The 24019-nt window shown below is 42.4% G+C and overlaps 1 protein-coding gene across 1 annotated transcript in view; it reads left to right on the top strand.

Annotated features, from left to right (window-relative positions):
- Nucleotides 1–24019, top strand: part of SKAP2 (src kinase associated phosphoprotein 2) — a 325224-nt gene that overhangs the window by 28502 nt on the left and 272703 nt on the right. Inside the window, exon 3 of the mRNA XM_075586827.1 lies at nt 1090–1115. Within this exon, the coding sequence (XP_075442942.1) occupies nt 1090–1115 (26 nt within the window). The remainder of the gene's footprint in view (nt 1–1089; nt 1116–24019) is intronic.

Genomic DNA, 24019 nt, shown 5'->3' with positions numbered 1-24019 from the left:
CAAATCTCTGTTCCCCCACTGTGATAATAATAATCAAATTAACCTCTTGCATACTGGAGTGACCTGTAAGTATACAATCTTATTGCTCACACAAGCTCAGTGTTTTCATGGAATCTAATAGGAAATTGGGTTTGGGGATCCCACTTAAATATAGGTTTACATACTTCTATGTATGTATGTATATCTTTATTTACACAGCACCATCCATGTACATAGCAATTCACAGCAGTTATACATGTGACATAATAACATAACACATAATGGGAATAAGTGCTTGAGACATAAAAGTAACATTAGGAAGAGGAGTTCCTGCCCTGAAGAGCTTACAATCTAAGTGGTAAGTAGGAAGAACGTACAGAGACAGTAAGAGGATGTTCTGATAATTGCGTCTGCAAGGGGCCACGGTCGATGTAGGTGGTGTATAGTATCAGCCACAGAGCTAGCCACATTCACATCTACAGAGCCCTCAAGGGGTTAAGGCAATCTCACGACTGGATGCATTTTATTTGAACAGGAGAACTGATCCCCTTCTGTTGCTGCTCTATAACAGCTGATGGAGTGCAGGGCCAGCTTTATAATGACCATTATAACTTGCAGTCAATGACTGGTTTTGCAATGCGTTGCAGCCCCCACCGGCAAAGAAAAGCCTGACCGCGTTTTTGTCTCCGGAGTTTAAATGATCATTAGGTTGCAGGTCAGTCCAGTACTCAAAAGGTTAACTTGGTCATCTTAGCATTGCAAGGTAGTAAAAAATAAATAAATCACAACCTTCATTACAAACGTTTAACCTCTTTGCTGCCAGAGAGGCCTTTAACACATTGCCATGCAATGGGAGTATCCTGATTGGTAAGAATCAGTGTAAGACACCATGAAAAGGCAACAGCAAAAGATATATGTTTATAATGCACAAGGATTGTACATTTAACATCGTCAATGCTGGTGATATTTGTTAGGCACTGCTCTGACATACTGCAGATCTCCCTGACACTGATTGGACCTTTTTAAATGTTTTTTTTTTTTAATGCAGATTATACAAGGTATCTGTGGGTCATTTACAATTAAACCATGGTTTTCTTTTATGTGTTTCAGCTACCCACATGAATTCCAAGACAAAGGTACATTTTTTGGGGGGGGACTTAAGAGCCTGCTAATGTATATATCGATGTAACTTAAACCAACATGAGAAGTGAATGTTTAACCTCCAGAGCAGAAACAATCCTGCTAGTTCTTCAAGAAGTGAGGGTAATAGCTCCCCCTGCTGCAATACCTGAGTAAAAACATCCAAGTGAGCCATTGATTGGAGCCGAATAATGATTGTAATTCCACATCGACATTCCAAGTCATTTTGATTCCTTGTGCATTGTCATTCATGACTTATAGACTGCACTTCCTGGCAATGGCACTTGATACCAAAGGCAGGCATTGTACTGTACATCGTACAGAATGTTTACAAAAGCTTCATGGTAGAATAGTTGCATATAATAATAATTAAAAAAAAAAAAATATATATATATATATATATACAGCACTGACAATGTATACAGAGCGTTACATAGATGCTACATAATAATACATAATACAGTTAAGAATAAATGACATTTATTTATAAAATGTTTTACCAGGATGTAGGGCATTGAGAGTTACCTCTCGTTTTCAAGTTTAGGGATAAGTGTATAATAAATAAAAGTAAACATTCGGAGACAGTTTACAGTCTAAGTGATATGCATGTGTAATGAATGTCCTGCTTTGTATGTCAATGAGCCCGCACCTCTTTGCAGAGCCCCCTTCTGGCAGCAAATGGGTTAAAAAGTTGCATTGCGGAGGACAGTCATATGCCAATATTATGGGCAATAATTACTGAGGGTCCATAAGGAACCGGCACCTTACGACCATTCAAACAAATGTTCGGCGCCTTACTGCTTAGCATTGTTTAGTAAATATGGGACAATGTGTTTAATTGGAAATTACACCCAACTGTATATTGCATAGGGCTTCAATGATGCGAGGGTCATACAATTCTGCATGATATTGTATGCATGCTTAGTAACCAACCACATTTTTAAACACACCAAACATATAAAGATACACATACCTTTCCCTTTCAAATCAATGTCTTCTGTCATGATTTAGTGTTCTGAGAATTTAGCTTGAATTCAAAAGGCGTATCAATGTTCTGACTAATATTATCAGTGAACCACAAAAGAGAATCCCTATTAAGAAACCCGATACCTTTTAAACTCCCAATAATTTAAATAAGAAAAAATGTGTTAATACACTAAGTGCAGATTTATCAAGCGCTGGTGACTGCCCCCGATCCAGCATAAACTCTTCTTGACTTGAATAGAAGGCAAAGGCGTATCAGGTGTGCTAACCCTTACCGGTGCTCGTTGGATGTGGCCCTTAATATTATATATTTGGGGCAGGAAAAAGAAAAAAATATATACATATATAAAATGAGATTTTGAAATAGCCAATTCATGAAGTGTGCATTGTATTTTCCATGGTACCAGCCATAGGGGGATAACTTGAGGACACTGGCATAAGTGCACTGTGTGAGATCCCAAATCCAACGTGAAAACATATTCAGCACCTTCCTACTGTGAATTCAAGATGGTAAAGTGTAGTGAATAGCTCCTGATAACATGAGAGGGTAGTGACAGCTGAGTCACCTCCATATAAACACTAGGATATCTTTTGAGATTCTTATTCTGTGAAGCTAAGTGACAAAGAAACGTTTCACAAAGAATAAGTGAAAATGAATGAATAACTTAATGATATGAAGAAAATAAGTCATAATATTTATATGATTGTCACGTGTATTACTAATGTGAAGCGCTATGTACACTAATGGCGCTATATAAATAAAGAACAAAGGGCACAACCGATTTCTGCAAATCTAAACTAATTTATTGAGCCAACACAACATTTTAAAAAAAAATGCTGTCTTTTGGGATTGTGTGTTATGCCACTATGTCACTTGATAAAGACCTTTGAGGTCGAAATGTTGTGTTGGCTCAATAAATGAGTTTAGTTTTGCAGAAATCCGTTGTGCCTGTGTTCCTTCTACTACTGATCTAGGACTGGAAACAGGCTTTCGTTCAAGCATGGGAGCACCGGTAATTGTATCATTCTAACTATTTTTTAAGGTGTGCAGCATTTACATCATATACCTGGGCTATATAAATAAAGACATACATACATTGATTAGTGCTAACCAGGTTATGCAAGGCCCTATGGCAGAGTACATATAGGGAGTCACACCCTGCTGTACAGAGTTATAATCACAACTACATGTCAGCAAAAACATTCTATACAACAATAAGCTTCTTTTAGCTAAACACGCACAAGAACAAAACATTGGCATGCAATATCAGATTTACATGCATTATGCTTGCATAGCGTTATCAGATATGTAGTATTAGAGTCTGGTGTTGTGAAGCACCAGTGCGGCCTACTTGACCTTTGTTCGAATAGTTAACGTAATGACCTTTCCATAGGAAGCTTCCTTAGTGTCTTCTATTGGTAGCCAGTCTAACTGAGGACGGAACCTCAGACCCCACAGGAAGATATTTATAAACATCAAGTTAGAAGGTTCCATATTTCAGCACATATATATATATATATATTTTTATCATCATTTTATTTGTATGACTCTATGTCTTTAAAGTTGTCCATTTATCGCATGAACAGGCTTGTCTTTCAACCGTCAACTGAAAATAAAGTTACTGTTCAAATAACACGTTTCAGGAAAACAATTTAAATCACGATCCCTATTTGGGAGAAAACATGTTATTTTAGTTCTGCTTTGCTTCTTGCAGCCCTAAGTTAAGACTCCACACTGTAAATACCGTGTAGCAAAGTTCTAGTCAAATGTGTCAGTACTTGTTAAGCAGGCACCAGCTGCTGAAATCAAAGGCAAAATATAACGTCACAGCGCTGCTGTTGTGCATGTAGTGTGAAAAGCAAACAAGCTGGCACATCGTATGCATCTCCTTCAGGGCTGGAGAGGCATGCAAAGCAATGCAGAACAAAGCGTGGGAGCACAGGAGGCGTTACAATGACATTTCCTTAACACTGTATGTCATATACGGCACACCTGTGAGCGCTTGATCTGCATACGGGAGAAGGGTTAATAAAGAGCTCGCAAGCTGGACCACTTATCACCTTCGTAAATAGTCCTCAAATTAATAATATCTCCCCTCAATTCGTCCCAATATACAATCTGTCACGAACAGCACACACGTGAGCACGTGACTTATATATGCAACCAGGGATAATACACACGGCTACTCTAGCCAACTCACCTTTCTCCCGCGCAAGGTACTTCAATTAGTGAATATTAACCCCTTACTCAATTGCAATCATATCTATAAACTGCCACCACCCGAGAATTATGCAAAATATGTAAATTAATATATATCTGCTGGGGTCTCAGGTCCCTGTTTTTTATAGAAAAAACTATGCACTTTTAACACACACACATCTGTTCAGAGACCAAGAGGATCATTCAGAGACCCAAAGCATTATTTATTCAAAAATTGTTTAATATATATATATTAGTTTCTGATGACAGAAAAAGATAATTACAAGAACATACAATTACAGTAAATGCAAAACAGTTTCTTAAAATGACAGGATCACACATAAAACAGAAATCCCTATGCCATAGGTTTTTACCAGAGAGGTCACTGCGTAGAAATATGAGAATTCAGTCCTGCGCTCACACGCATTTCGCCTTCACTTTGGCGTGATGAACCGTCCATATTGCCCCAGTCAGGGGTCCATGTCCCTACTTGCTGTCTTTTAGCTGTCTTTTCCTCTGGCTGTCTATTCGACTCTCTCTATCCCTCTGAGAGCTTTGTGTTCTTCATTCCTGTCTCTCTTGCTCTCTCTTGCTATCTCTTGTGCCTGCTCTCTTTCCCTGGTAGTCTCTTAGGCTCTCTATCTCTCTTTTGCTATCTCTTGTGCCTGCTCTCTTTCCCTGGTAGTCTCTTAGGCTCTCTATCTCTCTTTTGCTATCTCTTGGGCCGCTCTGTTGCTCTGGCAGTCCCTCTTTTTCTGTACTGTCTCTTCCTCAGCTTCTCTCTCTTTTTTTGTGCTGACTGCCTCTCTGCTCCTTGCCTTGTTATTGCCCATATCTCTCTTTCCTAGTCTCTCTTTGTCCCTCTGCTGGCTGTCTCTCTGCCTCGCTGTCTTTCTCCCTCTTGCTGTCTCTATCTCTCCCTTTCCCAGCCCCTCTCTCTGCCTTTCTTTCTCTGACTACCTCTCTCTTTCCCTGTCTTTCCCTCAGCTGTCAGGGCCTGTACTGGCCTATCAATGTCCCCCTGGTCTATAAACAGTGTCATATAAAGGGTGTTGGGCTGCAATGGGAAATCCCCACTGTCCCCAACTATTGGACAAACCCCTTTTAGCACTTCCTATGGGTTCCTTGGGATGACAGGTTGTAATGGGAAGCTCTCTCTCCCCCACCTTGGCACAATTCTCCTTGGGCACCCCACTGGGGTCTCCTGTGATGCCAGGCGGTGTTGGGAAACTATCTCTGTATTTAAAATATATATATATATGTATATGTATATTCTATTAAATATCAGGTGCGCAAATACCTAAAGCGAAGAATCTCTAAACAATGCAGGTTTTAACACAAAAACCATAAGTATTTTTGATATCTGTTGCACCCGGCGCAATTATAGAGATAAACAGTAGTTAGTTAGGATCTGTAATATAGTGAGTTAATTTGACTAATGTTTCTAAGAGGATGAGAATTATAACTTAACTTGCACACAATCATATTGGAAACAGTGTATGAATGAATGTATCACCTACACCCTGTAAAACAAAGGGACTGGTGAATTAACTGAGAGATGAAAAAAAGAGATTAAACGTCAATCACAATGTCTCTATGCATCATAAGTGGAGAGTTCAAAATGTGGAATGGGTGACGGATATGATGATGAGTTTAAGCAGATAGTCACTCTGGGAATGAGAATAGGTTAAAGTGGGTATTGGGACCTTCACGCTGCAAATCAATATGTGACGCCTGTTCAGTTTGGCGTGCAGCGCCTTAGCTTACCGCCAAGTCGTCCCCTCCCCCACAGCCCACCACCACAAAACTCTGTGTAAGAATCCACATGGTTATCCTGATAACTGATCTACCAGATGATCTTTACTATACTGCTCCGACTCTCCTTCCTCTTAACCCCGCATGCCGGTACTCCGTCGCTTGTAATGTCGCTCAGGGCTTGACTCTTTAGCCGGTCACGTCTTTATCCAGAATGCCGGGTAGACCTCCCTTCACTTTACCGCAGCCTGCATGCAAGTCTCCAATCACCAACCGGTGTATGCTCCTCTGACCTGCTGCTCTGCTCCGGTCGGTTTCCCAATCGTGCGCAGATACTCAGTATGTGCCATTTTGCACGCTGAGTTTACACAGGACACTCCACTTGACTGAATCAGCAACCTTCTTTAGTATGCATAGGAAAGGATAAGGAAATAAGCACACGCCAGCAAAAACATTTCTCAAAAAGCTGTATTATTGTACAGTATACGGACATACAATAAGGGACATATAGACAGTAGGGGAAGGTCTATTAATCCTACGCGTTTCGTCTTATGTCAAGATTTCTTTACTCAACATCATATCCGTCACCCATTCCACATTTTGAACTCTCCACTTATGATGCATAGAGACATTGTGATTGACGTTTAATCTCTTTTTTTCATCTCTCAGTTAATTCACCAGTCCCTTTGTTTTACAGGGTGTAGGTGATACATTCATTCATACACTGTTTCCAATATGATTGTGTGAAAGTTGAGTTATAATTCTCATCCTCTTAGAATCATTAGTCAAATTAACCCTCTATATAACAGATCCTAACTAACAACTGTTTATCTGTATAATTGTGTCGGGTGCTACAGATATCATATATATATATAATATCTGTAGCACCCGTTGCAATTATATATATATATATGTATCAAGCAATTTTGGAACACAATTGACACAAACGGCATCATATGATCCTCTTAGACTTCGATTATACAGAAAAACGCCCATGGTGTCGCTCGTAGCGTCACCGCACAGCGCAAAAACAGTTTGGTATAGGCAGTGAAAACTGCCTATACCAAATGCGACTGTCTCCCCGCTTGCTACTGCAAAGCAGGAGACAGCTGGAGCTTTTTCAAAATATGCTTTCAGGTTGTAACTGCCGCGTCATGTGACGCGGCCTTCCAATCAGAAAACAGATTTCACCCTGCAGATGCAGTAGCATGGGATTGTGCACGTCGCTCTGTGACGTCGCTATTGTGACGTCCCAGACGCGTGCGCGCCCTGCAGTTCAGCTGCATAATCGCAGCCTTAGGCCTTGGATATAATGCAGGCATGACGGAGCGCATGGCGTCGCACGCGCCTATCGCCTATGCGATCTGTGGACTCAGATTGCTTGTAACGGGAAGGCGTGCCGATGACATCATGAGGCTGGTTGACCCTCATTGGCTGAACCACTCACGTAACGCAGTCGTGACTCGAAAAATCAAATTTTTTTGTCAGCTCAAAATCCTGCCGCGCATTCCCGCCTACTATGGCCGGCCAGATAGAGCAGGTTTATTTTGTTCACGCCATCGCTCGCACTATGGATGCAGCCTTTGAATCATCCACTGTACTCCAGTGCTAGAATCCTAAAAAGAAACGTGCAGGTTTTTGCAACAGCACAGAAATTCCCTTAAGGGTGCAATCAGACCACAGATGATCCTTGAAGGGTTTAATCAATTCCAACCTTAGCCACATACACTGCAAGATATTGATCAACGCAGTTTACCCAGCTGCAATTGTTAGCATTGGAAATATTGTAACATTCCAACCTCCCCCTGTATGAGGCTGCCCTGAATTATCGTGCGTGTTCCGCCAGGATTTCGCCCTAGAGGTGACTGTGCAAATACCTCTAAATTATAGTTATACATTTAGAAAATATTTCTGTGTGTGATGTGTATAATACAAAATCTCTTACAGAGAATTACAGTATAGGGGCACATGCATCAAGTGCCAGTAGGGCATAACAGCAGAGGCACACACAACTTGTTCCTACATACAGTATTAATTAAACATATCCAGATACAAACAGTACACTAACTGTATGTATATATTCAGTGTTTGACAAACCTATACATTTGCACGCCCCGGGCGAGTGGATTTAACATCGTGGCGAGCTCCTATTGGCCCAAGCAGCACACGTGTGGTACTAGGTGGTACTAGGTAGATTTTTTTGTTCGGCGAGTAGATTTTTTGGTGATTTGTCGACCACTGTATATATTTATATAACACCATTTCTGTACACAGCGCTTCACAGCAGTATTTACACGAGACATAACATAACACATAATGGGAATGAGACATAGAAGTAAGATTAGGACGAGGAGTCCGCGTCCTGAAGAGCTTACAATGTAAGTGGTAAATAGGAAGGGCGTACACAGACGTTCTGGAAGGTGTTCTGGTAAGTGCATCTGCAAGGGGCCAAGGTCGATGTATGAGGTGTATATTATCAGCCACGGTGCTACTCATATGCATCATTAATGAGGTGAGTTTTAAGATAGGCCTTTAAGGTGGATAGAGAGGGTGCTAGTCGGATATTGAGGGGAAGGGCATTCCAGAGGTGCGGGGCAGTGAGTGAGAAAGGTTTAGATGGGTGAGGGCTTTAGATACAAAAGGGGTAGGGAAGACATCGCATATAGAAATCTAAAACTTTGACTCAGGTCCTCATTCTCATTCCCGTCTCGATTACTGTAACCTCGTGCTGTCCGGCCTTCCTGCCTTTCACCTGTCTCCCCTACAATCTATCCTTAACGCTGCCGCCAGAATCACTCTACTATTTCTTAAATCTGTCTCAGCGTCTCCCCTGCTGAAATCACTCTCCTGGCTTCCTATTAAATCCCGTACCACACACTCAATTCTTCTCCTCACTTTTAAAGCTTTACACTCTTCTGCTCCTCCTTACATATCAGCCCTAATTTCTCGCTATACACATCCCAACTCTTGCGTTCTGCTCAAGGATGTCTTCTCTCTACCCCTTTTGTATCTAAAGCCCCCTTAAACCCTGCTCACTGACTGCCCCACACCTCTGGAATGCCCTTCCCCTCAATATCCGACTAGCACCGTCTCTATCCACATTTAAGACCAAATTCAAAACACACCCGTTTACGGAAGCATATGTGTAGCTCGATGGCTGATAATTAACACCTCATACATTAACCTTTTCCCCTTGCAGACGCACTTACCAGAACGCCCTCCCACTATCTCTGTACGTTCTTCCTACCAACAAATTAGATTGTAAGCTCTTCGGAGCGGGACTCATTTCCCTAAATGTTACTTTTTTGTCTGAAGCGCTTATCCCCTTCATGTGTTATTTGTATTATTTGTTATTTATATTATTGTCACGTATATTACTGCTGTGAAGCGCTATGTAGATTAATGGCGCTATATAAATAAAGACATACAATACAATATAGTGAACCCTGGAGTGGCTACCGGCACCCACTACGTAGGTAAGTACCTCTGGAAGCAGGGGTCCCGGAGCTGAAATTAATAGGGTTCAGCTCCGAAGACCCCCTGCTGCAATTCTGTATTTTAAAAAAAAATGACAAAAAAGAAAAAAACGGCTTTAATGAAGCAAAAAATTATTTATTCTTCAACTGAGATAATTGTGTTGTAGGTTAGACTGTGTTGTGATATGTATCCCTTTTGTGAACACCGGAACTGAGTTGCAATTGCTGCAAACCTAAAGTGCAAAATACACTACACAAAGATCAAATGGTTTGGTTACTTTTAGTGCCTATGAGGCTTTAGGCAAGTTTTCTGAAGATGCTGTGAGCAGACACTGTGCTGGCTGGCATATGTCCCTAAATAAAGCATTTCTACATGACCTCCATTACACCCTACTGTTCCAGGCTCTGTTTATTTTTTTTCCCCCCTCACTGATTTCTTCCAAATGCTTAGTAATACCTAAGTATGCATGTATGTATATATTTATACGTTCTTCAGTATTAGGTGATCCCTTTTTTATTTGGACTAACAATTTATGTCATAGGACGAGCTTTCGAGAGTTCCTATGGAAGCAGTAAGGGTGAACTTAGTTTTTCACACATAGCTTCTCCATTTTGGCTTTTTTTGTTAAATAAATCATGACGGTGTAATATATCATGTGCTATTGTTCATCTGAGGTTGTATTTACCTAATTTTAAGACCTGCTAAGGAACAGATGATTGTTATTATGTCCTGATATGTAAAACCATGGAATTCAAAGAGGGTGTAGTTTCTTTTTCATGTGTGTGTGCGTTTATATAAATATATATATATATATATATATATATATATATATATATATATATATATATACAAATATAGCTGTATGCTCATCTGCATGTCTTAGGCAGGTCTGCAACCCCGCCTTTCCCCATTATCACCCAGCATACAGCACTTCCACTGCAGCAAGGGATTCTGGGAAATGACATGCAAATGAGCACACAGTGTCACTTTTTGCCTCAATAACCATTATTAACATGGTTCCCTATAGGCTTAAGCTTGCTGCATGGTCACAGCTTTGAGCACAGCCAGGGTTAAGGTGCATACCCAGAAAACCACCCACAGACAGCTGTTTCGACCTTGATGGGTCTCATCAGTGTGGGGTTGATTTTACTGGGAATGCAAGAGAGGCTATGGGATAGGCTAAACCATAATACTGAGTTAAGTTATGGTGAGTAAAAAAAGTGACAAAAACCCTCCACAGGAAAGCAAATATGCAAATATAGCTGTATGCTCATCTGCATGTCTTAGGCAGGTCTGCAACCCCGCCTTTCCCCATTATCACCCCGCATACAGCACTTCCACTGCAGCAAGGGATTCTGGGAAATGACATGCAAATGAGCACACAGTGTCACTTTTTGCCTCAATAACCATTTTTAACATGGTTCCCTATAGGCTTAAGTTTGCTGCATGGTCACAGCTTTGAGCACAGCCAGGGTTAAGGTGCATACCCAGAAAACCACCCACAGACAGCTGTTTCGGCCTTGATGGGTCTCATCAGTGTGGGGTTGATTTTACTGGGAATGCAAGAGAGCTTTCCTGTGGAGGGTTTTTGTCACTTTTTTTACTCACCATAACTTAACTCAGTATTATGGTTTATATATATATATATATATATATATATATATTTATATATATTTATATATATATATATATATATATATCTACACACACTTTTAGTTTTGCTACAATCTCTCACATTTCCACACCTACCCACACCATTTATATTAACTCCCACTCCAAACACACCTTTTCTAAAGCACTGTATACACTGTGGGCTCTCCATTCATTTATATTTGCACAGATACACACACACACTCTTACATCACTAACTTTCAGGAACCATTTAACACCTCTAGCCATAAATCACATCCACACAGGGGGGGGGGTTGAGACAAGCACAGATAACATTCCAAGAGACACTGTTTTTAAGTATACCCTTTGCTTGCTTCATTCATTGTAACATGCCTGAAGAAGAGATCAGTGTATCTCGAAAGCTTGCACAAATAAAAGCATTTCGTTAGCCCCAGAACGGTATCGTCTATTTATTTTTTGATTATCTCTCTATATATATATATATCCTGGCCTTCCGGCAGCTATTTCTTTTTCTGGGCCTTTCCTCTGTCAGTCCTGTTAGTGTGAATGGAAGAATAATGCTTGTATTTAAATATTATATATCAATACACAATTGGACAAAATGGCCTTGAATAAAGTGCGTAAATACACCCTGGCAAATGCAGTCTGAGAAAAGAATTATAACAAAAATAGCAATGCAATACCAAAAAAACTTACCTATTAGCAAAACATCTATAGGCTGACACCATAGAGGAGAGACTCAACGTTTCATGCAGAAGCCCTATGTCAAGAGATAATTGGTGAGAGTTGAAATGTCTGAATAAATCATTTTTAATGTCTGGTTATACCCATGTACCAGCTTCACAGTTGCCTAGCCGGCAACCAACCTCACAGTGATGACACACAAAATGTTTAAACAGCTGCCTGTGAGTGGGTATACTGGCTATGCCCTTATCCCAGGCTGTGCTGAAATGCTGTATAATACGGCAGGCATAAGGTTATAGGGTCCCATGTTAAAATGGATAAGAAGTAAAGACTGACACACTGTGCGCATTTGCATGTCATTACCCAGAATCCCTGACTGCAGTGGAAGCACTGTTTGCTAAGTGATGATGGGGAAAGACAGGGTTAAAAACCTGAGACATGCAAATGCAACAGAAGTGGTATTTTTATTTACTGAATAAATAATCACATTTAAATGACTGTGGGTTATATTTTGTATGTATGGGCCAATACTAAAATCCTCACATTGCAGCAATACCGTATCTACTGTATATTACTGAACCCAATTTCTGACTTAACCCTTTTCTCATCACCATAAATGTCACTTTTCTCGGTCACATGTACTGTAACTGCCCTAAGGTCCTTTTAACATGAGGTAGGAGAAAAACAAGAAGACTTGCAGGAAGCCTAGCAACAGTCTGTATTGACAGGATACAGAGCTGCAGAGGGCTACATATTTAGTGATGTGTTTCATAGAACGTCAACATAACAAACTTCTGGCAATAAGCAGAGAGGCTTTAAAAACTAAAACTGTTGTAACTACAGTGTAAGAAAGAAAATGACTTCAAATCACAGACAGAAGACATACTCTCTAATTACTGTTTTATTTGGACCAACCATTTTATAGAGCCAGACTAACATATTAGACTAACATATTAAGACCAATATTATGAGAAATAGTTAGACATTCAAACCAGTAGTATGTGAAAACATACTCTGCAGTGGTTCTTTATTCAATTACATATATAAAGTGGCTACAACCAGACCCACAAAAAGCTATGGTGAGTAAAGAAGAGAGAAAAACCCTTCACCGTGCAGTGTACAGAAAATAAAAATACCACCTGTGAGCACATTCACATGTCTCAGACAGGCCAACAACCCTGCCCTTTCCCATTACATCGTAGCATACAGTGCTTCCACTGTAGCCAGGGATTCTGGGTAATGACCGGCAAATCAGCACAATGTGTGTCACCTATTGGGCAGGGTTGCCAGGTGTCCGGTATTGAACTGGACAACCCCGGTATTTGGTTACTTTGTCCGGTAAAAACTGAGAGATAATACCGGACATGTATATGTGCGGTATTACCTTTCCGGACTTAGTAACCAATCTGGGATTTCCCCTGAGCAGGAATAGAGCAGGGCTGCTGCTTCTAGGGGGCTGGGCAGCTTCCTCTATCCTGATTGGCTGCTGCTGTGTAATGCAGCCAATCGGGATGGAGGTGACAGGAGCCTGGGGGTGGAGCCAAAAAGCAGAGGAAAATCATGGAGCAGAGAGAGAGGTGAGGCTGTGTCCTCTGTGTATTTGTTCTATTTTGCCCTGGTATGTGTATGTGTTTTCTCAGGTTGAGAGGATGAAGGGAGGGGGGTGAGAGAGGATGAAGGGAGGGGGGTGAGAGAGGATGAAAGGCGGGGGGGGGGGGGGGGGTTAGAGGATAAAGGGAGGGGGTGAGAGGATGAAGGTAGGGGGTGGGGTTGTGAGGATGAAGGGAGAGATGAGAGAGGATGAAGGGAGGGGGGATGAGATGATGAAGGGAGGGGGGTGAGAGGATGACGGTAAGGGGTGAGAGGACAAGGGGGGTGGGAGGGTGAGAGAATAAGGGAAGAGAGAGAAGATATGGAGGGGTGCAACAATCTTGGAATTTGTGGGAGGAGCAGTAAGATTAGTATTGCTCGCCATGTACAGTATGACTGCAAGTCAGTTATTTATAATTGATCTGACCATTACGTCCTTTGTTCTAAATTTCACTCCAAGCATGCACCAATTTGCACTATTTCATATTCTATTTCTTTAAAAAAATTCTCGGAAGGGCGCTCCCCCCGAGCGCCCAAGTCTCCTCCCCAGATTTTTTACAAAATAGAATATAAATTGGTGCAAATTGATGAATACTTGGAGTGAAATTTAGAAAAAAATTACGTAACAGTCAGGCCATTTATAAATAACATTCTTCCTCACCAACGATTCAGGCGCGTGTCGCACCTTTCACCATTGTGGCCAGTATTTTTGGACAAGCCACCTGGTAACCCTACCTATTGCTCCTTGCCCATTTTAACACGGACCCCTATAAGCACAAGGTGAAACACTATTTGCTGTATATTTTAAAGTGAGTGATAATCTGAAATTTAGAAGCAGTAGTTTATAGAATTTTTCTTCTGTGATCTTTCACTGCTTTGTGAATTTTATTGGAATCTCTGTAAGCAAAACCTTACATTGAGATTAATATACATGTAGCCCCCTTTTCCCCGTGTCTAGGGTGACTACGTGCGGTGCTTTACCTGATGGCTCACAAGAGGTCTGATCCTCCGCTGCAGGGAGCCTGGGGTGTACGTAACGTGTATGCTAACAGCGCCTCCACCTGAGAAGGATTCTCACAAAGTGGAATAGACCCTCCCAAGACAATATACCCAGTAATACACACCAGAGTATGGTACAACAATATTTACTGGACACGTACTTATAACACAGAGAATGCAATACAACCACACCATACATACAGTATATGTACATAGACCCACAGAGTATCTCCACAGTACTTGGGTGCAGGGGCACCAGTGTCCCAGTGTCCAGCCCACAATTGTCACTCCCACTTCAAGTGTGTGTGACAGCGCTGCCCACAGTAGGTGTATTATCGTTGGGGCACTTGTTGGGATGGGATACCTGCCAGGTGCTCCAGCACCCGGTACCTCCCACTGATGAAAGGGGCCGTCTTTTCCCACGGCGTCAGCAATGGCTTCCGCCTCTACATGGGGTGGACTCCCGCTGAAGTGTCCCACTTGAAGAGAGTCTCTGTATTTCGCGGCGGTGGTCTGGTCCCAGACCACAGGCCGCAAGGCTCTGGACAGCGTCGGATGCGTCCCTGACACAGTGCAGTATGGTAATTTCACTATAGACAGCTACTGAGGAAAGTGTCCCTGACCTATAGGCCTTCCATGCAGCAGCCACAACTTAATGTGAGTCAGGGCCTGGCTGGGGCCTATAAGAGGGTCTGTGACCTAGTTAAGGGGCCACTGACACCCTGAACACACCCTCGCCCTTCTGTGTCCCAGCTCCGACTGGAGTAGCTCTAGATTAGCGCCAAACCAAACCCCTAGCTGGCTGTGATCCTGGCAGCCCTATTGGCTGTTCGCGCCCATGTGATCGCAGCCCCCGAGGCTGCTGCGGGTTGTAGTCCCTCGCGGAGCCTATTACCTCTAATGGCCACCACACTAATAGGCTCCTGCACATGCACAATGCCCTGCCATGGCTGCCGCAACTCTGATACCACCTGCGCATGCGCGAGATGTCACTGCGCATGCGCAGCTAACAGCAAGATGGCAACACACTGCGAAAGGAGCTGCCGCGGACCTCGGGCGACCCGATCGCCTCTCTATCTGCCGCATCGCTCCCGTAACTTCCCCCACCTGCCGCCGGCTCTCGCCCCAGCCTCCTCTGCCAGCTGCAGCCGCACCGCAAGGTAAGGGGCCAAAGGGGTACCAAGGGGGGACCAGGCTACATACATAAAGACTCATTGTAGTCTAATTTCAACCAGAATTGAGTCCTTTATGAGGACTAATAAACCTAGCTAAGGGTGCAATGGATTATGGGTAATAAAATACTACGTATTCCTGAAAACAAATTATTTGGCATTCATTTGGTTTTAAACGTTTTATTCTAATTTTTGTTTAAGTTCCTTCCTTAACACTTTCAGGCCTGATACACCAATAAACCCTGGCTGAACAAACGAATAATGGTGAAGATACAATTTACAATCGTAAAAAAAAACATTGGGCATTTTACTGTGTAGTTTAATAGTTCAGCTCAACACTCCTTATGTGGCAACAATTTCTAAGAAACGCTCTTTTAAACCAGTCACAGTTGCTTAAATATAAACAAGCACCACTTAAGCCAGGGGTGGGCAACTCCAGTCCTCAAGGGCCACAAACAGGTCAGGTTTTCAGGATCTCCCTGCTTCAGCACAGTTGGCTCAGTCGACGGCTGCACCACCTGTGCTGAAGCAGGGATGTACTGAAAACCAGACCTGCCTGGGGGCCCTTGAGGACTGCAGTTGGCCACCCCTGGCTTAAACGGTAGGAGTTCAATATCCAGCACTTTGCTTTTGAGATAAAATGGGCAAGTCCATCAAGAGGAACAGCAATATTGTGACTGTGTGCCAGGGCGCTAGGCTGCTAGTCTTTCCACTTGTGTCTGTTTTTATGCACAAAAATCAATAAGGGGAGCATTTAGAATCGGGTTATGAGCTCGCTGCATGGCTGTTTGCCCATCACTTTCAATAGGCTAATGGCTGTGTAACAGCCCTTCAAAGCCTCGCTAAAGAGAGCCCTGCTGAAAAATGAAAATGGGATTTTATTTATTTTCCAGCAGGAATCCCGTGCCTGTAACTGCATACACCTACACACGATAAATGTACTAACGACATCTAAATACGCATTATATCTGGCCACAGCAGAATAAAATGAATGCCTTTTCCACCTATGTCCTGTAATTAGTTCTAGTGGCTTTTAAAGTTGTCCCAGATCGATCCAGTGCTTTTGTTAAGGGCAGAAGACATTTTAATTAGCGCTGACGTTTAATTATCCTTCTGTGCCCATAGCAGAGATTTGAGCATTTCTCTTCCACCATAACTTTTACAACGAAGTATTTTTAAACTGATCATTAATTTTATGGTCACAGAAATGAGATGCAGAATTTATGCTGTTGTCATTGGCGCAGGCTCAAGGCACCACTGACAATATTTCTGAATGTAATAGAATGACTGTGAACTAATGGGGCCATAAACATTCTTCAGAACATTCATTTCATTTCAATGTCCGATTAGTGTGTAATGTTCTTAATTATAATACTCATAAACTTCAATCACAGCATTGCTTAGCAAAATACAAGTAACAGATATTAGGTACTTTAAGACAAAGACAGATTAGGAAGCAGTCCCAAAGGACTAGTCCTCAAAAAGGTTTGCACTCGGTTCACTGAAATAAATCCAGATCATTAAACCAGGGAAGAGTTGCCACTTGGCTCCAGTGTGAAATGATACCTTTAACCAGTATGCTAGGCCTAGTTCTTGTATTGTATTACAGGTGCAATCCCACATAGTCAGCCAGTTGAATTTGTAAGGGGCCGCTGAATGCGGGAGTGGTTGTCAATCAGGTGTTTTCGTTATCATCATCATTTATTAAGTAAATATAGGCCTCCACTTAAGGAGACATCGCAATACTTTACAGTCTTGTTTTAGAACAACTACCATTACATACAATTATTTGTTACACAAACCGGGGGGGGGGGGGGGGGGGGAGAGAACACAGTTATAATAATAATAATAAATGGTTACATTAAATGAACAAAGGTTATACACATTCAGTTTACATATATTTTATGGATCGTCAGAGATATGATTATGGGCAAATAAGTAACATTTACAGACAGGAATAAATTGTGTTGTAAGAGGTAGGATAAAATGTGTTAGAAGAGGCCCTGCCTGAAGGAGCTTACAAACTACAGTATAGGCAGGGTAATTAGACATTGGGTACAGGGGACGAGGGGGTTGGTGAGTATCAGAAGCATTTGAGCAGTTGTAACATTATTGAACGGCAGTAAACGGCGACACCCTCTGGCTGCCCTTTGGCAGCCACCAAAGGCTGACACCTTTGAGGCGACTCAGGTGTTATGTCCCAGAGATTCTTTGTGGTAATCAAAAAAGCTGCATGTACACACACAGTACCTCATTCAGACATGTAGGGGGAGGGGCTGATGGACTCCAGGGGGTCTTTGGAGTGGCTCTTATCCTCATGCTGTTAACCCCTTCCACGCTGGCTTGGTGGACAGGGGCAGGGAAGGCATATTGGGGAGCCTCCCTCTGGGAGACGACTTATCTCACCCTGTCCTTATCAGAGAGCCAATAAAATTAAGGGGAGGGGTGACTCTGACTGTACAAACACTCGAGGAACACACAGTGACATCATAAAAAACGAGAGCAGCCAGAAGGAACCAAACCCCTCCAATGTGTAACTTTAAAACATAAATTACAAATACTTGTAGGTGTCAGATTTGGGTATGAATTACGCAGATGAGATGACATGTCACTGGAATTAGGTCGTTTTGGTCCTAGAAGGAATTGCTCCTTTAATAGGGATAGAAATCCTCATATAGACAGAAGCTTCACTTTTAACTCCTTGCATGTCCCTATTTTGTTCTGAGAATGGCACTGGACTCAGAGCGCACATGTATGGATGACATCTGTAATAGTATGGATGACATCTGTAGTTGATCATTGTTACAGCATTATTTCTGAAAGAAACAGGAGGACTTCATCTTCAGTTCAGGACTGCAATGGTTGGCATTAGTGCTACACTATGTTATCTTTCTTATAGCTGTAGCATGGCCGTTTTGGCACAATATCTGTGGACCTTGGGTGTCATGGAACAGGATTTCATATTTCTCTGCCTCCTTTGCAGCTTATAGGATTCATGTCTCCCGAAATTTAGCTGCCTGTCATTTCCCTGTCCCAGCAGCTAGCTGCATGTGAAAAGGCAACATTATTGTTACATGTTGTTTACACAGCCTTAATCAGTGGATTGCTATAGCAACCTCTGAGATTCTTCTCAGAATGGGCTATTCTGCCCTCCCCCCTGTCTTTGCTGACAGTAGTTTGTCACATCTCACGTCTAGTGTGTCCCTTGCTCCTCACTTCCTTTTCCACCAAGGACACAGTGAATACAGCACCCATCTCTGTTACACTCCCATGGCAAGGCCATCTCTTTCTACCTGCCCTTAACTACAAACTCAGAACCACACACCATCCACAAGATCCTGTATTTACTGTTGCTTTTCCAATAAAGTGAAGGAAATATTATAGGACTTGGCGTGATTTGGAAAGGAGGCTGTGTTAAGCTATCTGGGGCTATTCACACTTGCCACGTGACCCTGGCTTCAGAATATTGGGTGTCACTACACATTTTGGCACTGTAAAGGATTGATATTGAGGATAGCTTAAATGTCAGCTGGTAGTATCGAACATTTCTTTGTCATCCAAATTAAACGCTTTATTGTCAAATACTGTAGCAGTTTTCAAATAGAGAAATATATATTTATATAAAATAGACTTGTAGGGCTTAAAGCAGCAATCTCGCCTACTTTAGTTTTTCCATATAGATTTTAAAGGGGGGTGGGGGGGTGGGAGGCAATAGGAATCTGCAATGTCATTGGGGGAGGACGTTGTGGCTTCCTATTGGATGACTGCTGACTCCATGCAACTATAATGGTAAGTGTATAGGAAAATAGCATGTCTTATCCCCAGAGGACCCCCTGGTTCGAATTCTGGAAATCAACATGCAAAATGGGCAGGATCGCTGCTTTTAAATAGGATTGAGAAAAACAGGACTGCAATGCAAATCCAATGCTAAAAGACTTACGTGTAAAAACAGGACTTAAACTAACCGATAATTAAACTATAATGCATTTTACATTGTGTCAATGCTCTTGTTGATATTTATGGGGTTTCAATTCTAAATTTGATCAGGTATAGGAATGAAAAAGCAGCAATCTACATTGATCTCAATTTCTCGTAGTGTTTTTGTTTCCTTACCTAAGCTGGAGGGGGTTTGGGCGGGGGGGGGGTGGGGAGTGGGTGGTCACGTGGAGCTGTTCTGTCGTCCCCCGATGTCCTGGGACTCCTGGTTCCTATGCGATGAAGTATTCTTGTCCAGTGGACATAAAACGACCACTGAATCAGGGCTTGCTTCAGTGACCAAGAGAAATCTGCAGCATGGTAGGCAGCGGGGGACAGCGGCGATGTTTATAGTTCAAGGGAACTTCAAAAAACGTGATCCATTTACTGGGAACCTGGGGATCCTCTAAAGGGGACCACTGATTAGTCCCCCTGGTTCAGGTAAGGTAAAAAATAATGTGGGTGCAGGTCGGGGGGAGGCCTTGCATTAAACAAGCAATACAACTTTAAACAGCTGAATGTCTTCACTTTATTGCACATCAAATGTTGTAGTAATTACATTTTAACTGGTACAGGTAACATATGGGCATCATGACATTAAAATAATGTGTCAATTGAAAGTCGCGTTTGTGCGTCTGCATCAATGTACTTTGCATTACATTTGTTTTGTTTACAGTAGTGAGTGATTAGGTTTTCGGCGCTGTCAAGAAAGAAGTTACTCATATTATAATAGCTTTTATGGAAGGTTGTAAAGTGTACAGGTTTCCTTTCTCACTGCGTCATATACATTTATCAGGTCTGAGTTGGCATAACCTCTTTGCTCAAGAAATCAGTGTAAGGTGTAAGAAACTCAAATACCAAGTTTCAACCATTTAGCCCAGGAGTAAATTGATGCAAACATTTTTTTTTTTGCACTGGATCAAAGATCAAATTGTCATCTTATATGTGTGTATATACAAAATAATTGATAAATTGTAATTAGCTCACTAGAGAAAAAGACTTACTGTAAGAGGTTCAAATTGCAAACCGTTACTAGGTCATGCCAACATTTTGGATTTACAATGGCCATCTTTTTGACATGCACGTTACAAAGCTTAAAATGCGGTGTTATCTTTGGGTAGGATTATATACTGAATTCAGGTCTTTGATTCATTCTTGTTCTGCATTCAGGAACTTGTAACTGGTTAATTAGATTGGCCAACTATCCCCAATTTAGCAGCCCAGTCCTGAATTTGTAGGTATTATTCCAACTTAAAGTGGTTGGGGCAGGAACATTTCCAGAATTTAAGGGCACCAAAGCTTTTTGGGAGAAATCTTGCCTTTCTATACTTTATACCAATACACCAATTACATCAATTTTAGTTTAACACAACAGGCTTTTCCACACTATATACATTGTTACAGTAGTTATGCAGAACATAGAGTATGTTACACCCACCTCAAAACCCAACTTCCCCAACCACAATACTACTACACTTTTAGCTTCACTCTTCCCACGGCGATCCCACCGCCTTTCTATACATTTGCTTAAGTTTAGTAGTGCCCCTGTGTGTACTGGAAATCCCAAATAGTAGTAATGAGGTAAGAGAGGCAGCTAAAGGAAGGCAGGTTGTATGCATGTATGTCTATTTATATCCAGATGCAGCGGCCGTTATTGAAACAAATCACGGCGCCGTTTTCGTGTGCGCTGCTGTACTCCACGCGGCATGAACACCGCCAATTGCCCCAGACCCATGTGTTTATCGCGGTTGCTTTGTTTGAATTTCATAGATTGTGTGCAATTAAATGCAATGAAATTAATTAATTGTAGTGTGTACAGTACTGTGCTACTGTGTCAATTTCAGGTGTTTAAAATCCAGAACACTAAAATGCCATTTTATACACTCGCATCTTAAGGCGTACGGTTGGAAGAAATCCCGCGCCATGACATGGGTATTCCGAGGTATACACCACGTGATTTGTTAAAATAATGGCCGCTGCATCTGTAGCGCCATTAATGTACATACTGTAGCGCTTCACAGTAGTAATACACGTGACAATCATATAAATAACAAATAACAGATCATGGGAATAAATGCTTCAGACATAAAAGTAACATTTCGGAAGAGCTTACAATCTAATTGGTAGTAAGGAAAAACGGGCAGAGACAGTAGGAGGGAGTTCTGGTAAGTGCGTCTGCAGGGGGCCAAGCTTTATGTATCATGTGTATAGTATTAGCCACGGTGCTACTCATATGCTTCTTTAGCAAGTGTGTCTTAAAGTGGGTCTAAAAGGTGGATAGAGAGGGTGCTAGTCGGGTATTGAGGGGAAGGGGATTCCAGAGGTGAGGGGCAGTCAGTGATAAAGGTTTAAGGCAGGAGAGGGCTTTAGATACAAAGGGGTAGAGAGAAGGCATCCTTGAGCAGAACGCAAGAGTCGGTACGGTGCATAGCAAGATATTAGGGCTGAGATATAGGGGCAGAAGAGTGTAAAGCTTTAAAAGTGAGGAGGAAAATTGAGTGCGAGATGCGGGATTTGATAGGAAGCCAGGAGAGTGATTTCAGCAGGGGAGACGCTGAGACAGATTTAGGAAAGAGTAGAGTGATTCTGGCAGCAGCATTTAGGATAGATTGTAGGGGAGACAGGTGCGATGCAGGAAGGCCGGACAGCAGGAGGTTACAGTAATCGAGACGGGAGAGAATGAGGGCCTAAGTCATAGTTTTAGCAGTCAAGCAACAGAGGAAAGGGTGTATCTTTGTAATATTGCGGAGGAAAAGTAACAGGTTTTAGATACGTTTTGAATGTCAGAGGAGAATGTGAGAGAGGAGTCGAGTGTGAACCCTAGGCAGCGTGCTTGGGCTACTGGGTGAATGACAGTACTTCCAACTGTAATGTGGAAGGAGGTAGTAGGGCCAAGTTTGGGAGGAAGTATGAGGAGCTCTGTTTTTGCCATATTAAGTTTAAGTCGGCAGAGGGCCATCTGGGGTGATATCGCAGAGAGACATTCAGAAACTTTGGTCTGTACAGCAGGTAGAAAGTCAGGGGTTGAAAAGTAAATTTGTGTGTCGTCAGCATAGAGGTGATATTTAAACCCAAAAGATGTTATTAGGTCACCTAGAGAGAGTGTGTACAGAGAAAAGAGAAGAAGTCCCAGGACAGAACCCTGGGGTACCCCCACAGAGAGATCGATAGAGGAGGAGGAAGTGTTAACAGAAGAGACAGTGAAAGTACGATGGGAGAGGTAAGAGGAGACCCAGGATAGAGCTTTGTTACGAATACAAAGAGTATGGAGAATGTGAAAGAGAAAAGGGTGGTCTACAGTGTCAAATGCTGCAGAGAGGTCGAGTAATATGAGCAGAGTGTAATGACCTCTGTCTTTGGCAGTATGGAGGTCATTAGTTATTTTAGTGAGGACTGTTTCAGTGGATTGAGCAGTGCGGAAGCCAAATTGTGGAGGGTCTAGGAGAGAATTGGTGTTGAGAAAGTGGAGCAATCGAGAGAATACAAGACGTTCAACGAGTTTAGAGGCAAAAGGCCGATAGTTAGAAAGACAGGTTGGGTCAAGCTTGCTGTTTTTGAGTAATGGTATAACGGTTGCATATTAGAAGGAGGAGGGAAAGGTACCAGAGTAGAGGGAGGAGTTAAAAATGTGTGTGAGCGTAGGGATTATAGTAGGAGCAAGAGGTTTTAGGAGATGGGAGGGAATGGGGTCAAGGGGGCAAGTGGTAGAGGGAGAAGAAGAGATCAGCAATGACACATCCTCCTCTGAGACAGCAGAAAAAGAGTGAAGGAAGGCAGGAGGAGAGTTAGGAAGCGGTGTAGGATGGGAGGAGGAAACAGAGGGGATGTTCTGACGTATGGATTTCACCATTTCCTTAAAATAGTCAGCAAAGTCCTGAGGTGAGATGTCGGAAGAAGAGGAGGCAGCTGAGGGTGGTTTGAGTAGAGAGTCAAAGACAGAAAAGAGGTGGCATTGGTTAGACTTGTGCATATTGATTTGTGAAGAAAAGTAGGTTTGTTTAGCCTGAGAGGTCAGAGTTGTAACAGGATAGCATAAATTTGTAGTGAAGGAAGTCTGCGAGAGTGTGAGATTTCCTCCAGAGGCGTTCAGAGGAATGAGAGGAGGAACGGAGCATGAGCGTGTGGGGATTTAGCCAGGGTCTGGAGTTAGAAGGGTGATGATGGCAGAGAGAAAGCGGGGCATGTATATCAAGAGAGGAGGATAAGGCAGAGTTGTAGTTCCTGACCAGGTTGTCAGGGTCTGGAGCAAAACTGAGAGAGGAGAGGGAGGAGCGTAAAGTGGAATCAAAGGCTAGTAGGTTAATAGAGTGCAGGTTTCAGCAGGAACAAGGGGTAGATGGAGATGGAGCCGGGGAGAAGCGAGAGAGCGAAAATGTGATGAGGTGGTGGTCAGAGAGAGGAAAGGGGGAAATGGAGAAATTAGAGAGAGAAA

This window comes from Ascaphus truei, chromosome 2, assembly GCF_040206685.1.
Source record: "Ascaphus truei isolate aAscTru1 chromosome 2, aAscTru1.hap1, whole genome shotgun sequence".
Taxonomy (NCBI): Eukaryota; Metazoa; Chordata; class Amphibia; order Anura; family Ascaphidae; genus Ascaphus; species Ascaphus truei.
This window is presented reverse-complemented; position numbering and strand designations above follow the sequence as displayed.